This window comes from Egretta garzetta, unplaced genomic scaffold (assembly GCF_000687185.1).
Source record: "Egretta garzetta isolate BGI_Z169 unplaced genomic scaffold, ASM68718v1 scaffold30, whole genome shotgun sequence".
Classification (NCBI taxonomy): Eukaryota; Metazoa; Chordata; class Aves; order Pelecaniformes; family Ardeidae; genus Egretta; species Egretta garzetta.
This window is the reverse complement of record NW_009258383.1, coordinates 5,562,914-5,581,128: the sequence shown is the minus strand read 5'-3', so window position 1 is coordinate 5,581,128 and position 18,215 is coordinate 5,562,914. Positions and strand designations below refer to the sequence as shown.

The 18,215-nt window shown below is 39.7% G+C and overlaps 1 protein-coding gene across 2 annotated transcripts in view; it reads right to left on the bottom strand.

Annotated features, from left to right (window-relative positions):
- The window catches only part of UMAD1 (UBAP1-MVB12-associated (UMA) domain containing 1), an 82,942-nt gene extending 65,321 nt beyond the window's left edge, over positions 1-17,621 (bottom strand). The window contains exons 1-2 of one of the 2 annotated variants that reach the window (XM_035897013.1): positions 17,587-17,621; positions 8,731-8,846 (exon numbers count right to left, since the gene is read on the bottom strand). In XM_035897013.1, the coding sequence (XP_035752906.1) occupies positions 8,731-8,812 (82 nt within the window). In that variant the 5' untranslated portion in view covers positions 8,813-8,846; positions 17,587-17,621. Of the gene's footprint in view, positions 1-8,730; positions 8,847-16,133; positions 16,359-17,586 lie in introns of those variants that run through there. The other variant, XM_035897017.1, reaches the window with a different exon arrangement.
- Between the last annotated feature and the right edge of the window lie 594 nt (positions 17,622-18,215).

The following is an 18,215-nucleotide window of genomic DNA, read 5'->3' as shown; positions in this document are numbered from 1 at the left end:
AGACCAGCATGTTCTGGGAAACAAAGTTTACAACCAGCACTTGAAAATCCATACTTTTACACTACATTTTGCTATTTTTACTCTGGCTTACAATAAGCAATCAGTATTTTCCTTCCTTCAATTCCAGCTGCAAATTGCCTTAAGAATCCTATATGGACCAATAGAATAGGGCACTACTACTAGAGAGTAAACTACTATGTATGGGAGTGAAATTGTCAGAGTCCAGGCGTCAAAAGCTATCACCCTACTATAAGCAAAGGTTAAAGAATACTATGTTGACTATGTAAATACATCATTGCAGAATAGTAATGCCCAAGAAATGCCTTCATCATTTCTGAGGATAAATTTCTAGCAAAGAAAAAAGGATTTTTTTTTTACTTAGCATATTCTACTTCCATCACTATTTGCAAGAGTTAAAATCAGTAGGACCAAACCTCACAGGAGCAGTTTGGAGACCTGGACACGTAGAAAGTGACTATTATACATCAAGTCAGAAGGCAGTTAATATGAAAAACAGGAACGCAACTCCAACCAATATTTTCTTAGAGGGCTGGCAGCAAACTGTCAGATGCATGTGTGACCTCAAAACAACCTTTTGCCAGATGCCTCTTTAACCTCTTACAATTACATCAACTTCTAAAAACACTGGTACATTTTACCATTTTCCTCCTTTGGTTATGCAAATTAAGAAAATGTGCTTAAAAAACAGATAGAAAATGTTTGGTTCTACACATTTTTGTCCATCTTAAAGCCCCAAGCTGTCTAATACAGCAGCACATACTTCATTTTTCTCCCCAGAATTAAAACTGCTGCAGAAGTTAAACAAGAACTCTTCCTCTTCTTTCTTTTCTCCTCCCTTGAGTCTTTGTTCAAAACCAGGTAACTTTTTGAGATATCTGTGAGTCAAGAGGCCAAGACAATATTCAGCCACAGCAGTCAATAAATCACTTTTAATACTATTTACCCTTTTTAAGTAAATAACTTTTTTTGTAATAAAAAGTGTTATACATCTTATGCTGCAATCAGCTGAAGCCAACACAATGATTCATATTATTCAGACTCAAAAATGGCCTGCATGCTAACATTTAAAGGAGGACAATTCTGCCAATTTAAAAATAATCAAATTCATAGCATGGAAGCATCATGAACATGTTTCAGGGGCTAAAGCCTTAGAAAGTAAAAAAAAACAAAAAAAAGTTACAGAATGAAAAGTAATTAGGTCATGTATACTAAAGTGCTAAAAATACTAACATCTGATTTGTGGCTGAAAGAACTATTTTTAAAATATGGAGGTGTACAAGTAAATGAAGAATTGCACAGTCCTTTGTCAACAAAAACATGCTTTGATGAGGCATTAAAAAGAAAGATTCCCTGTGCTGTACAGAATCCACAAAAAAAAAAATTTCCTTTAAGAAATATACCTCCTTATACAGCAAAACAATGAATTTCAGTTGTTCTGTAACCCAGTTCCTTTAATCTGCATAAGAGATGCTGACTGAGTTCACTCAACCAAATCACTACTGGCTTTCAGAATACAATCAACACATGCTTTTCAACAGTATTAATATAGCATGAAGCTTGTGCTCCTAATTATTCATGTTTTTGCATTCTGTTTTTTCCCCCTGCTGTAAAATATGCAAATTTACTTCTTTGTGTTATTTAGGTCCCACATGGGCCTCAACAGATCTGTTTAGAAGGAATTACAAGCCAACATCTAGATACATGCTGTCAACATTTCAAGCTTCATTATTTTTATTAGGTTGGAATGCCATTATAGATTTGATATTAGGCTTTAAAAAGCTTTTTATAAATCTGTTGAAAACCTACAGTCTAATAAAATGGTGTACTGATAATTACTACTACTCCACTTTGTGTGTGTATGCATGAAAGGGAGAGAGAAAAGCCCTACAACTCTTGAATACAAGAGAAATCCCCATCTAGCGGCACTATTGAAAAACGCAGTTTGTTTTTGTGCAAAATTAGTACCCAAGAGGATTAGTTTGACTTCATTACTGAATGAAGGGGAGCCATTACCTCCTTATGCAACTAAGGGTCAGTAACAGGAGAGGACTGTTTCTTCTGAATTCCTCCTACTCCCTTTTCAGTCAACTCTGACAGTAAAATTCAATGCCCAAATGAGCTATTAACGATTTTTAAGTATAAAACCCATAAAGCAGCACTTCAAGAAACAGGTCACTTACTGCAGTAACTCCTTGGTGTGCATCAAAAGTGTTCACTTACAGTAGCACAGGCTGACATGTATAAAATATTCTTCTAAAATATTAAAATATTTCCCCAAATCTCAGATTAAGTTAGTATTAAATATTTTTAAACTTATATGGTAGCTTGGTTATTCAAAAACTGCGAGGTTGGAAATAACTGCACAAGCGCTTATTGCTATGTAAAAAATATGTAATATAAGCCCATTGATGCAGAAAGTGAAAGGACATTGAGACACTCTTTTTTTCCAGCTGGCACACAGCTTTGTGCATTTCTTTAATGTAACAGTATATTTTAAAACACTGCAGCAGCCCAGCCTTCCTTACTAGCACCACTAAAAGCTCCTTAAATATTAATGAAAAAACAATGTAGAGAATCACAGGAATCTACTACGCATTTCTACTGACTCCAAGAAAACAAACAGCAGCAGTAACACTAAGATTTTGCAAATCTCTTGATGCATTGAATCTTGGAGGTGTGTACGCAGAGGGGAGAAACAAAAAATCTATTTGAATTGCAGTAATAAACTAGTATGGGGGCAGTCCTTTGATTTGGGAGGATCAGTATATTAAATTTCCCTTTCATAACAGACTCGCTCCTGAAGATTATAAAATTGCACATTTATCTCAGAAGCAAACATTTAAGGAGTTCTTCAAAATCTATGTAGATATCTGTATTACTAAGATCAATATGGAAACAATAAATATGCAATTTATCCAGTTCTTCCTTCCACAATAAAAAGTACCCACAAAAGTATCTGCATGCAGAATAAATTCATGGCAAAAGAGAAATGGGAAGTTGGAGAGGAGCAAATATATGCAAAATTGGTCTTCAGAAAAACAGTCAAGATTGCCAGAACTAAAGACTGACTTGTGTTGATCATTTTACTTTTTGACATCTTCAATACAGAAGACTTACAGATTTGTTCAGGATGTTCTTTTGCAATATAACTGCAGTTAGCAAAGGGAAACACTTGGTTAGCTCTAAATCATACTTTTCACAGTCTCACAGCTGAGTGAGGATACTCCTGCCTACAGATGAGGATGATCCTGTACAAAGAAATTATAATACTGAATTAACTCAGTTATATATATAATGAATCCATCAGTGGAAGGTTCAAGTACCTCATTTAAGATTAAGCCAAAGTTCAAATGCTTTGCAGAGATTAGCTTAAAATAGTAAGTCATACCTGGCCTCCAAAATGTTGAGATAAGAGTATCTGCTATCATCCATCATAATTTATCAAACTCATTGTGCACTCTTCTTGCATCCTGTTATGTACCTGACTTTGTCACAGCATGTAGTAGTGATGAATTCTACAACACCTTGCTTCTTGCAAAAAAACCCTGAACTTTCCACCTTTCATCTAATACCAGTTCTCTTCTACTTTCTTAATAAGAAAGAAGTATTTGCCTTATACTGTATTTCATCTCACAGCATGGAAAACAGTAGTTCCCACCTCCTTTTCTGTGAGGTTTTAGATGCTGGTGCATCTAAATCTGGTCATGCAGATGCCTGACCACATTTTTTCTGTAGAGCTCCTTCTCTTCAGACATCAGCATTGAAACAGAAGGTACACGTTGGTTAATTCAACAGATCCAAGACTCACTTAAATACCACAAGTCCTTCTCCTTCTTGGGAAGAGATTTCAAAACACTTAATTTCTTATGACTATTTATGTTCTCTTGAGAGGAAACATAACGGGCAAAAATCATGCTTGCTCCAATAGTGAGAAGCATAACAAATAGGTATTAATCCAAAACTTGCTTACTAATTCTAGATGGCCTCCAAGGATCTAGGAAAGCACAGTAGGGAAAAGGGAGGTGTACAGAGCAGGAGTCTATATCTTCATTATAAAATTCCTACCAAACCTTCTCACCATGGCCACAGCCTCCCTGCGTCTGTGACGGTCACTCCGCTCTGATGAGAATGCCATGTCTGTCCATTTTTCTGCGGGTACTTAGTCTTGAAACTTTGAAAAACTCTGCAGCAAAATTGCTGAATCACAGAAAACAACCTTCAGGTTGTTAAGTGCTCCCTATAAGTCAATAACTATACTTCCTACCACCTGTTAGATCTGCACCTGAGGCTGAGAGCAGAGCTCTGAAATAATAGCCATTGGTCAGTACTGAAAATCCATGTAAATTTACAACTAAAAAAATGAAACAGGAAACTATCCTAAGTTCAAGGAAGAAACAGAAGTTAAATACGTTTACAAATCAGATTTATTAGCGCCAGCAACTGAGCTGCTTCTCCAAGCCATTTAGTCCATTCCAATTTACGACATAAAAAGATCCCTGAGAGAAAACAAAACAAAAACCAACGACTCTTAAATCCATGAAATAGATTGGTCTTTAAAATACAAGTTTAAAGTAAACAAAGCAGATTCGAACTTAGGCATGGTCAAAGACTCAGAGCAAGAGCTCCTCAGAGAACCGTGCTGCCTCCAGATGCTAGTGAGAGACAACACAACCATCCTGGCTGTTCGGCCCCGAGTGTACCACTGGACTCAGCAACCCCTGCCCCTGCCCCAGCTGGGTTTGGCTGTCCATGTCCACAGCCAGCACTGACACAGTACTGCGTCCGTCAGGGTCCAGGCAAAGAGCTGCGGGAGAAGCCTCATCTCGGGTTCTTGGTCCTTGCCCAAGCCACCCTGTAGGGATGCCTGCGCCGGCCCATGCATCTTGATGACCCCAACCCTCTGACCTGACTTCTTGTCATGGCCTCAGATATGCCTCGTCCCTATCTGGGGCAATGTCTGGCAATCACTGGACTCTCAGCTGACCCTTGGTCACCGTCACCAGACCTGCTCTGCTGTCCTTGCTCAGGTAGTGTGGGACCACAGCCCTCATTGGTGAGGTCTCTCTCCAAGCCCCTGCCTTCCCAGCACCCTTGCTCAGCTGCAGGTTCACCTGCCTGGTGGAGCCACCAGCATTTGCTGTTCCCTCACACTGGCTTACTTCAAATTTTTCTGGAAAAGTAAACAAGACCCCCCACATCAGCATCTTAAACTAAACCTGAAAACAAAATTAACATTTAGCAGTATTTTTTAAAGAGCACATGCAAAACAATATTCTGTGATAAGTGATTTTTTTAATTTTTCTTTTTAAATGATGAGGCTGATGAGAGACTGGAACAGGCTGCCCAGAGAAGTTGTGTTCAAAGGCAGGTTGGACACGGCTTTGAACAACCTGATCTAGTGAAAGATGTCCCTACCCATGGCAGGCAGATTGGACTAGAAGATCTTTAAAGGTCCCTTCCAACCCAAACCATTTTATGATTCTATGACATTTCGGTTGTCTTCAAGCAAAAAAACACTCACCACCTACCCCAGTGGAACCACCAACACCATGTGGATGTTTGCAGAGTTTCTGACCTTCTTGCCAAACACAAATGGGAAGCAGCATTACTGTCTCAGTTTTTCACCTCCTGATCTTTGACTGAGATTAGGCCTACCATCTTTGAGATTTGATGGGAGATTTTTAGCTGTGTGCCAAACCAAATTGCTAGCACTAATCTGTCGTCCTCTCTGTGGCTAGCAACAGTAGGAATGGATGGTAGGCTGGAATTTATTTTATACTACAAAAACCACAAACCATGAGAAATTCCTTAAGAACTACTACTCTTGGAGATCCCCAAGCTAACTGAAAACTTACTTGTTTTCTGAATTCTGGCATTCAGAATGTTAACTTGAAAAACAATTTGAGATGATCAGGCAAAACCCTGAAACATTTTTCATATTTCTGCAGTTGCTTCACTCATCAAAACCAATTGCATGTGTTGTGCATATTTCATAAGTCTCTTTTCCCTTTCCAGAATAATAGTTCTGCTTGTTACAGTACAAGCACCACTTTTACAGCTTCATGAACAGATGAGATGACCAGCATCTGGAAAATATGTGAACGGGTAGTCAGACATAAAAATGCTTTAGTCCCTGGTAGAAAATTACATTTTATATTTATTTTGTAGAGACTGAAATATAAATTCTTTTTTCTTGACTCCCATACATGCAGTATTTGCCCCAAAAGCTAAAATAGATAATTTCTTTCAGCTACTATGCTGCAAAGTTGGTTTTGTTCCTTACGGTGTTTTTATGAGTCATCTTTCTAGTCAAAGAACAGGTATTCAGATATTGAAATTCCAAATGCATTGATATTCTACAAGCAAAGGTAGATTTAAAATACAGCAATACATAACAGGACTTGGAGGAGTTATGAAAAAAATGGAAAAAAAAAAAAATCCTCGAGATTTTGACAGGGTGATAGCTCTGGTGGATCTTTCTCAATAAAGTGTTGAACCTTCTTCCCTCTTTTTCAAATATCAGATGACACAGAAAGAGATTAAAATAATTAAATACTGTTAGAACATCACAATTACCTACATTTAATTGTGATGCTCAGTACTCTCACTATATTACTGAATAGATTTCTTTCATACTTTAATGGACATGGCATTTGATTCTTTCTTGGTAAGTCTCATTCAGACTTCCAGTGAGACTCCTGGCTGCCCTTATCAGTGGTGCATGGTGTGAACAATCTTGCAAGGGATTTGTGACAGACAAGCTCTCCCGACCACAACAGTGGAAATCAGGACTGAGTGTCCCTTGAGGATGTATTTCTCCTCTTCTTTCTCCATGAAAGAAAAGCAAAGCACTTCCTCCCATGTCCACAGAATATCAGCAAACTACGATTTTTGTTCTTACATGCTTTGAATGAAAGACTGAGTTTAGGAACCAACTTAAAACATAAGAAATAAAATTCTCACTCCCTTCAAGAGAGTTCACTGCCTACAGCAGTATTGACACTAGTGGTCCTATAATCCTACTGAGATTTGTTAAAGACATTTAGTGCTGATATTCTAGAATATTTTACATCTAAGTTTAAAAAAAGCTTCAGAACCTCCCATCTGAGAAATAAAAAAGTAACAAGCAGAATAGCTAGGTGTTGTGGTTTTTTGTTGGGTTTGGGGTTTTTTTTTGACTGCCACTATTACTACACAAATAAAACTTCTAGATAAGTATCTACATAAGTGTGCATAATTCTGCAACTACATCCATCTAGCAAGAAAACGATCTGCTCCACTGACAAGGTTGATGGCAATTCTTTTGCCCAGCAAAAGTTAGTTAAGATGAAATTACAGTCCATTTCATTGCAGTTTGCTAAATTAATTCCTGAGCAGAAAATAATAATAAATAGAAAAAAAAGAAAAGAAGGTTCAAGCAAAATTGATAGTTCTTAAGTTTATATTTAACAGATTAATTTAACATGAATTTATATGAACAAAGTTTAAATAGTCACTGACAGCATTTCAGGAAAAAGGAATGAACCTAAATTGAATGCAGAATCAGGACCAGCAATTGAGGGACATAAGCAACATTTGGGTGCAGAACTCTCCGCCTATTACAAAATTTGAAACTCTAAATGGTCTCCAGACTTTTTGGGGATACGATGTATCTCCTTTGACCCTTCCACAATGCAAGTGCTGGAGTGATTTGATGTAGTCATCAAAACCAATGCAGATGAACAAAATCTAGTGGAAGGCAACCATTAACCATAACTACACAGAGTCACAGATGTGAAACCCGATTTGTTTTAATGGATAACTATTACAAAGAATGTAAGTAAGTTCTCCTCAGAAAGAGTTCCCATAGTCTCTCACATTGTTAGATTTTTATAATCCAGAGGCTTCCGTGACTTGAAAATGCTCAAGAAGAAGTAACACTTAAATAGAGAAATACTGTAAGATTCCTGATAAGAACAAGTCAGTAAATCAGAGCAGCAGAAGCTGAATATTGATGATGACAGATTTACAAGGAGGAAACCACAAATTTTCAAAAAAGAAAAGGCTCAGTTACAGCATGACAGCAATAAATTCTTTATCTTCGGCACGCTTGAGCCATCCTACAAGACTACAAAAGAGCTTGATTAAAGCTTCAAATTTAGGCAGTTCACAGGTGAGTACACTTCAGATTAGTTTTTGAATAATAAAAATACTTCAAAAACCCTAAACTACTTAATTTTCATCAAACTAAGCAAGATTCAGATTCTGAGACAGAACATCTACATCCACCATGTGACTAGAAATACACAGATGCTTCATGGCTTCCAATATAAAAAGACTTTGGGGGTATCACTAAAGGGAAGGAACCTGAAGAAAACTAGTCCTCTAACAATAAGATACTCTCTTCCCACAATTATAATCACAAAGCTAGAAGCTTCAACTCTGAGCTTTCTTGTTTTCTAAGGACATAACTTCTCCTTGCTCACAATATGAGAGGAAAACAAGAAACTACATTTTCAATGCTCCTGAATAAGAGTTCATACCTATGTAAGTAAAACTTCAGCTATTTAGTCCAAATTATGAGACCAGGAATATGAACTTCTTCAAGAAAAGTAAGAATCTGAACAGATTTTATCATGGCTTCTCTTAATATTTCATTTGGTCTAAGCATGTCAAAGAAATTTTTACATTTCAAAGATAAGAATCACTTTATACAGAAGCACCACTTACCCACAATAACAAATCCATCTGCTTCTCTCTCTGGCACTGTAACCTTCTTTGAATCTTGACTTTTTCGGAAGAAGCTGAACATAGCCTCCTTGTTTTCTTTTCTTCTAAGTCCTTACCTAAAATGAAGATAAAACATGCTAAATAAATTTAAGATAACAGAATTTACCACAAGCTCACACCATGCCAAATGCCACATACTTGAATATTACAGCTAAATCTTTATTTGAATCTTGATTTGAAATATCAGGCATTTGTATGCCAGACAGATTACCTTGTTGATATAGCAATTGACTTCAGTAGGCAAGAAGAGAGAGAAGTATAAAAGGCTTTTCTATAAAGTTATGAATGGAGTGGAACAATTAAAAAAAAAAATGAACCTTTCAAAGGAAAGCGAAAGAAGGAAACTCCCTTCACCATTTATCCAGCACATTTCCGTATTTTTCTGCTACTTCAAATTGTTGTTACAGAAACTTTCTCATTAGAGTTAGTTCCAAAGCATCTAAACTTTGAAGCCCAAAACACGATCCTATCGAAAATGCAGCTTTATAATACAGGAATACTTGAATGAGATTTTCAGTCTTAAGTGTCTGTGCATCAATTTAAAAGACCAACGCGCCTACCCCTACAATATTAGCATAGTATCCCCTTCCATTTTTCCAGTTTGCAATCTTAGAGACAGCTTAACACTTGGGTGTACTTGATTAACAGTTACCACTGATTCCCTTAAAAGAAATTGCAGCAAAATCACTATGTTGCAAAATTTTCCTAACAATATTCATTAAAAGAATCTTCCAAAGCAGCTAAAAACTCTTGAGTTCACAACAGCTAGAACAAAACAAGGAAACCAGTGGGATAAAAACATTAACTGCGAAAGATGACGCTCAGTATCTCTTCTCTCTCAAGACTGGAAGATTACATAGAAGCAATTCCAAACAGCTTTAAAAGGGCAAATTCATATTTAAAACCCCACGAGCATTAGCCAAAAGATAGGCATCCAGGCCAGCTTTTACAAAATTAAGTCCTATCAACCACCCCATAAACATGGGCACATCATGAAACATTCTTCTAAGCAAATTCTTTAATTATGCTGAACTTTAAAGGACGTTTCTCTTCCAAGAAAAGTTATTGAAAAGCTTTATAAGGAAGCGTCACTCTTGCGAAGAACAACCACCAGAACTATACAAAGCACAAATTCACAGGTTCAGCTTATGAGAGGACTACCAACGTACCACCACCCACTTTCTATTTTCTACCTAACTGGCACCACTGAATGCAGCAACTGAGTCTCCCCAGCCTCCTCCTGCAACAGCGGCTCCATCCGTGATGCTGGGACAATGAGGGAAGGAAAGAGGCACCGCAGCAGCCGTCACCCCCTGGAGGTGCGCTCGCCCCCAGCCCCCCGACGGCTGAGCTCAGATCACTGGACAAGGCCAACCCTTGGAGCAGTGGGTGGTCTGGCTGAAACATGCTGGGTGCCAAGCGCAGAGAGGAAGGTTTAAAGAAAGGTACATGAAGCTCTTCTCTGCTAAAATACCAATGTAAAATTGGGAAGAGTAGAGTAATGTAGTTTCAGGTTTGAAGTAGAGTTTGAGGAGCAGAATCCTGACTCACTTCGCAGACACCAACATTTAAAGGAGAAGGGGCTGACAAACCAATAGCAATGTCTAATATATACCTCCAGCAGAGGAAAGGAGTCCAGTCTAAAGAAAAGAGGTGTACGGTGTCAAGTTTTGATAACATTATTTCACACCAAATTTAACAAAGAAGAAGCTTTAGAAGGTGGCAAAGAGAGAAGAGTGTTACCATGTAGTGTTTGGATTTAAAAAAAAAAAAAAGGAAAGAAAGATAAAAATCCTGCATTATTTATTTGCCAGAATTCCTTACTTCCTACCCAAACATTCATAGTACCATAAGCAGGACTTTTTTTGCCCTAGGCAGTGACCTGTAGCAATTAAGTGCACAATGAGCACTGACTATTCACCAGATAGAAACTGCCACACGCTCTGCTGTTACAAGCGATAGCAAACACTTCCATACTCCAGATCACAGAAAGTCCTATATGAAGAGTAAGCACTGGCTTTCAGGAACAGTATAGAAATAGAACATGGCAAACGCAGCAACAATTCAAACTGTGGCCTGACACCTGAGACGTAAAGATTGAATACCCCTCAAGCTGGCCAGCTACTGCTTGCTTATGCTGACGCAGTGCAGTTTCTAGCAACCAAATAAAACTACACTGATGTACGCAAGAACGAACAAACCATCCAATCCCAGGTATGCGGTAATTAAAAAAACTGTTACTTATCTGTACCTTATTCCTTTTTGGTTGTTTTCTTACCTTATCACCTTACCACGTGAAATACTGATATTTCCAGTTCCGTGGAGATTACACAGTAGAAAGTCCTAATTATCTCATTTATTCCTTACCTTCCCCCACACCCAGGCTCAACACATGGCGCCAGCAGCATATTCCTTTTTCAGCCCTCAGGGAATAAGTCTTCTCCTGCTACCAATTAGGGTTGTCAGTCCCATAGCTCAAGTGGTAAAAACCTGTGCTGTAATGCTCAAGAGTCAGGTTTCTGCTCCGATGATGTATGAAGGAGAGGCAGTTGTGGAACAGTTTAAAATGCAATTTTACCTTCATCCTAACTGTGCAACAACAAGAAGCAAAATCAACCAATGAGGGAAGGAAAGAGGCACCGCAGCAGCCGTCACCCCCTGGAGGTGCGCTCGCCCCCAGCCCCCCGACGGCTGAGCTCAGATCACTGGACAAGGCCAACCCTTGGAGCAGTGGGTGGTCTGGCTGAAACATGCTGGGTGCCAAGCGCAGAGAGGAAGGTTTAAAGAAAGGTACATGAAGCTCTTCTCTGCTAAAATACCAATGTAAAATTGGGAAGAGTAGAGTAATGTAATTTCAGGTTTGAAGTAGAGTTTGAGGAGCAGAATCCTGACTCACTTCGCAGACACCAACATTTAAAGGAGAAGGGGCTGACAAACCAATAGCAATGTCTAATATATACCTCCAGCAGAGGAAAGGAGTCCAGTCTAAAGAAAAGAGGTGTACGGTGTCAAGTTTTGATAACATTATTTCACACCAAATTTAACAAAGAAGAAGCTTTAGAAGGTGGCAAAGAGAGAAGAGTGTTACCATGTAGTGTTTGGATTTAAAAAAAAAAAAAGGAAAGAAAGATAAAAATCCTGCATTATTTATTTGCCAGAATTCCTTACTTCCTACCCAAACATTCATAGTACCATAAGCAGGACTTTTTTTGCCCTAGGCAGTGACCTGTAGCAATTAAGTGCACAATGAGCACTGACTATTCACCAGATAGAAACTGCCACACGCTCTGCTGTTACAAGCGATAGCAAACACTTCCATACTCCAGATCACAGAAAGTCCTATATGAAGAGTAAGCACTGGCTTTCAGGAACAGTATAGAAATAGAACATGGCAAACGCAGCAACAATTCAAACTGTGGCCTGACACCTGAGACGTAAAGATTGAATACCCCTCAAGCTGGCCAGCTACTGCTTGCTTATGCTGACGCAGTGCAGTTTCTAGCAACCAAATAAAACTACACTGATGTACGCAAGAACGAACAAACCATCCAATCCCAGGTATGCGGTAATTAAAAAAACTGTTACTTATCTGTACCTTATTCCTTTTTGGTTGTTTTCTTACCTTATCACCTTACCACGTGAAATACTGATATTTCCAGTTCCGTGGAGATTACACAGTAGAAAGTCCTAATTATCTCATTTATTCCTTACCTTCCCCCACACCCAGGCTCAACACATGGCGCCAGCAGCATATTCCTTTTTCAGCCCTCAGGGAATAAGTCTTCTCCTGCTACCAATTAGGGTTGTCAGTCCCATAGCTCAAGTGGTAAAAACCTGTGCTGTAATGCTCAAGAGTCAGGTTTCTGCTCCGATGATGTATGAAGGAGAGGCAGTTGTGGAACAGTTTAAAATGCAATTTTACCTTCATCCTAACTGTGCAACAACAAGAAGCAAAATCAACTTGATGTGTAAAATCTTACAGATAGTTTTGGTAAAGGCTCAGATTCCAGTCAGCCACTTCGGGTGCCAGAGCTGCATTTGCTCCAGTCACATTTTTTTCTCTTTGAAATCTGCATTACTGTACAGTTTTCAGCTCTATCACATAATGCTCCCCTTCCCTTCTTTCTTGCACAAAGAAAAGCATCTTAATCAGTATATACGTGGTACAAAAGAGTTTTACAGGAAACCATGCATTTGTCGTCTTTTAAATCCCACATATTTAACATACCTAAACTTCCCTGCTTAAAGGACGACAGACATTTCAATCAGAGTAAATTAACAATCAATACAATTTGATCTAGCCAAATTAATGGCACAAGCACTTTCACATACTAGATTTTTTCCTTTCATTGACAAAAGCCAGCCTGAGTATCCCAATTTTTTTTTTAAAACCCACAAAATGCATCTTATTTACATACATGAGGGTTGATCTTTACTTTGTAGTTTTCAGTTTCTGTGGAGCAGCTTTAACTTAATTCCACTGCCAGGAGTACTTCTCAAACAGAAAATAAAACAATCCCCCCCACACACACATCCTTTTGCTTGAAGCAGAAAAACAAGCAAAGCTAACAAAAGTACCACCTGAGCTCAGGCCTCAAGTTCTTATGCTGTTAAAAACACTGGTCCAGCAGTAAGAAAATAGCGTATGTTCTATTTTGCGATTGTGACTGTTGGGGAGGTGGTAAGGAATCCGCATATTAAAAAGACTAACATGCTTAGTGAGACTGTTTACTTCTCTGGGTGTTCACCACTTAGAAGCAAAACTTGTGCTTGTATATCTCAGGTCTGCGTAACTGATGTGGAGGAAGGAGCTTGCTGACTACTTGCAGTATTTCAGTACCTTTGCTGAACACAATATTAAGTTTAAACTAATTAACAAAGAACGACGAACAAAACAGAAGAGGGGCACAGAAACAAAAAGTAGCGCTCTATACGGTATGGCGTAGGTGAAGGAAAAGCTGTAGACAGACAATGCTGGGACATTTGTGATATTTGCTCTCTTAAGAATTTTATCAACTGTGGTACTTCAAAAGTAAACGTAAATCTCTCCAGCAATGGGAAACGCAACCACTAAATTTCATGAATTACATGTTAAAAACAGAACAAAGCCCCTGTCCAACAAAGAAACACAGAGCTGAATGGAAACACTCGTGCTCTTGAAGATAAGAACAGTTTAAGCACTTGCAGAATCAGGCTGGAGTTTTACTACTTGTAGATAAGATGAGGTTTCAGTTAATGAAAACTGAGAACAACCAGTTTCCCCACAAGTTTCATTTCAGAGTAAAAATTAAATTTGAAGTTAGTGGGCCTGGATGCATGGCAACACAGACCAGAGAAAAAAGCAGTTAGTTGTGTTTTGTTTTTTTTTAAAGCTGTCAGCACAGACTCACTGAAAATACGCCCGCCATTCAGAGATAGTACCATGTTCCTGCAGTAATTTCTCCTATACAGCACAGCACTTTTCCCTTCCAGATGGGATTAATTTTATTTCTATAGGAGACTTGAAATTGAATTCACTGCCTAAAGATAAAAATCTCCCCTGGTAGGAATATGCAATTCCCTTCTCCTCATGTTTCCCCCTCACCAAAAAGTGAACACAATTTTTTCTTTCTCCCATCTCAATAGCTGATAGTTAAGAGTAATGCTTTTGGCACCGCTTCAGTCATTAGCAGGTAATAAACCATGAACTATAGCAATTCTGTGAGGCTGCAAAAAATATTTTGTCTTTCTGTGAGGCTCTGAGAACATACGTGGGATCGGACAAAGATGAGTTACAGAGCTGCACAAAGGGGTTAATTTATTCCTCCTGCATTTTGTCAGTTTCCTTTGACAAGAAGTATGGGTGACCTTTGAGCCAAACCAATACATTAAATCCAATAAAATTTTTCTATACAATGAAAATTCTAGGATATTTAGCATTACTTTTCAGCTTTTTCCTCCATGTTCCCAAGTGACTTTATTTAATTTAATATTAAAAACATCAAAGATGCAGACTAAGATAAAGAGAAGATGCCCAGGAATACAGCAAAGCAGAATTGCAGTGGCGCTGCCGGTAATTACATAAACGATGAAATGAAGTCAGAACAAGATACAAAACTGACCTTAAAGAAAGAACCAGAATAATTTCCCATCTAGCGGTTTAAGCTATATAATCTATGGAAGGAGAAAACAGGGAGCATCAGAGCAATTCTCTCTTCCATATTAGCATCTGCTGCAATTCACCAATAAAGTAGCAATCAGAAAAAGAGCAAGATGTTTACAGCCCTGTACAGCCTTGCCTACGACATGAAAACAACCAGTTTAAGCATCAAGAACATGCATGTCGAAAAGATTTCCCTGTGACGCCAAAAGAACAGCTTAAAAGCTTTTGGCCAAGTGTAAGTTACCATGTGAAGAAAAAAAAAATACCACATATCTTTTATCTGGCATTAACGTTAGTCATATTCCTTTAGTTTGTGCTTCTTGAACACAGAAGAAGGAAACTAAGTGTCAAGAGAAAAAAAGGGCTACACATATAATAAAAAACTAACAAAGACTTCTTTATTTATATAAAATGTAAGTATTTATTTTTAAAGTTTCCATAAAATTTAAGGGAAGCAGAAATAGCAAGAACTATGCAACCCAAACTACCAAATTTTACCCAAAATTACCCAAATTTTTATACTATAAAAACACTCAAAGATGCTGAATCATAAAAAATCAACCACAATCAAGTCAGACAATAAAAGCATAGGTGGCAAGGGCAAAGCCAGGAGTGAGATAACAGTACTCAAACTGATGTCAACATTCAAAACCCTGGAGAAGATAGAAAATGCTAAAATAGAAAGCTAGGTGTCTGTTAGATACAATACTCAATAGGTTGAAACCTACTTCTTTCCCTGCAAACAGTTCTCTTTTGACTGCAAACCAAGCATGATACAGGTACATATTTGTAAGAACTTCTACAATGTGCTTTTCTAACAGCTGACCCTTCAAAGGTGGCAGACAAATAGCCCTGGAAGAGCCACTTTGCAGCAGTCCGATGCATCTTGCTCCAACTGTAACATTTATGATATCTCTCCTTTAAAACCTCTGAAGATATGCTAAGGAGATGAGGATACTCTCTGGCAAATAAACTACTGAAAAGGTGAATGGCATAGTGACATTGAGGGGATGACAACCGGCTACACCCCATCAAAGATACAACCCTGCAGCACTCCCCTTCCCAGCCACATGCTTGTTCTGCTCATTTTCTGGCAGTAGCTTGCTTCCTTGGCAAGCTGGTTCAGGTTGCCAAGCCATCAGAACACTAACCCAGCCAATTAACAAAAAGCACTTTGTGCTGGTTAGCAAGCTGAACTAACCCGCGGCTGGTTAGAAGAGGCAGCCAGCACAAAGGCGGTGTTGGCATCACCCTTTTAAGCCAGAGAAGAGTCAGATTTTCTCGAGTGTTTCCTGAAACACCAGTCCTGGAAATGGAAAGGAAATCACAGAACCACAGAATGGCTGAGGTTGGAAGAAACCTTCAGACGTCATCTTGTCCAGCCCCATAATTAAGCAGGGCCACCTAGAGCTGGTTGCCCAGGACCATGTCCAGTCAGCTTTTGAACATCTCCAAGGATGGAGACTCCACAACCTCCCTAGGCAATCTCTGCCAGTGCTCAGTCACACTCACAGTGAAAAACATGCCCCCTGATGTTCAGAAGGAACCTCCTTGTGTTTCAGTTTGTGCCCATGGCTTCTGGTTCTGTCAGTGGGCACCACTGATAAGCCTGTCTCTGTCCTCTTTGCACCCTCCTTTCAGGTATTTATATGCATTAGTAAGATCCCCCTGAGCTTTCTCTTCTCTAGGCTAAATAGCTTTGTCAGCCTTTCCTTATAAGAGAGATGGCTCCAGTCCCTTCATCATTGCTGTGGCCCTTTGCTGGACTCTGTCCAGCATGTCCACGTCTCTGTTGTACCGAGAACTTAGACCCAGCGCCCAAGGTGTGGCCTCACCAGTGCAGAGAGGAAGGATCACCTCCCACTACCTGCTGGCAACGCTACATCTAATGCAGGCCAGAATACCATTAGCTGCCTTTACCGCAAGGGCAATCAAGAGGAACCTCTCCACCCAAGGGACAGTTGAGGAAAACACACAGAAAAGGCAAGACGTGGTGAGAGTGCCACATCCAGATGCTAGCTGTCTTACGTCCATCAGTCGCTCTAGCCCTGGGGATCAAGTTGTAAGCTCTTTAATGGTGAAATGAAATGAAATTAAATTAATAGAACAGAACAGAATAGTTCAGTTGGAAAGGACCCACAATGATCATCTAGTCCAACTGCCTGATCACTTCAGGGCTGACCAAGTTCAAGCATGTTATTCAGGGTATCGTCTAAATGCCTCTCAAATACTGACAGGCTTGGGGCATCAACCGCCTCTCTAGGAAGCCTGCTCCGGTGTTTGACCACCCTCTCGGTAAAGAAATGCTTCCTAATATACAGTCAAAGCTTCCTAATGTCTAGTCTAAACCTCCCCTGGTGCAGGTTTGAACCATTCCCATGTGTCCTATCACTGGATAGCAGGGACAAGAGATCAGCACCTCTCGCTCCACTTCTCCTCAGGAAGCTGCAGAGAGCAATGAGGTCACCCCTCAGCCTCCAAACTAGACAAGCTATTCATCATAAGACATTCTTTCCTTCCAGCCCTTTCACCAGTTTTGTTGCCTTCCTCTGGATGCATTCAAGGACCTTTACATTCTTAAATTGTGGGGCCCAGAACTGCACACAGCATTCAAAGTGGGGCCGCACCAACACTAAATACAGCGGGATAATTACCTCTTTTGACCAGCTGGCTATGTTTGATGCACCCCAGGATGAGGTTTGCCCTCTTGGCTGCTAAGGCTCACTGCTGAGTCCTGCCGAGCCTCCTGTCAACCAGCACCCCCAGATTCCTCTCTGCAGGGCTTGTCTCCCGCCCCTCCTCTCCCAATTTACACTTGTGTCTGTGGAAGCGCCTGGCTCTCGGTCAGCCATAACACGCAACATTTTGATTATAGAATCACAGAATCATTTAGGTTGGAAAAGGCCTTTAAGATCATCGAGCCCAACCGTTAACCTAACCCTGCCATCCCACCACTAAACCATGTCCCTAAGCACCTCATCTATCCTTCTTTTAAATACCTCCAGGGATGGGGACTCCACCACCTCCCTGGGCAGCCGGTTCCAGAGCCTGACAACCTTTTTCTGTGAAGAAATAGAATCATAGAATCGCTTTGGTTGGAAAAGACCTTATCAACTACGGCCTGTAAAACAAGGCAGGGTTAACAGAGCGGTGACGGGAAGAACGGCCGTTACGGGAGGGAAGATATGGGGTAACTTAAAAGGATTAAAGGACAAAATATACATCGGATAGGGCTGGAAGGAGCCGGCCGGGCCGCGGCGGGGAGGCCGGCGGGGGGCTGAGC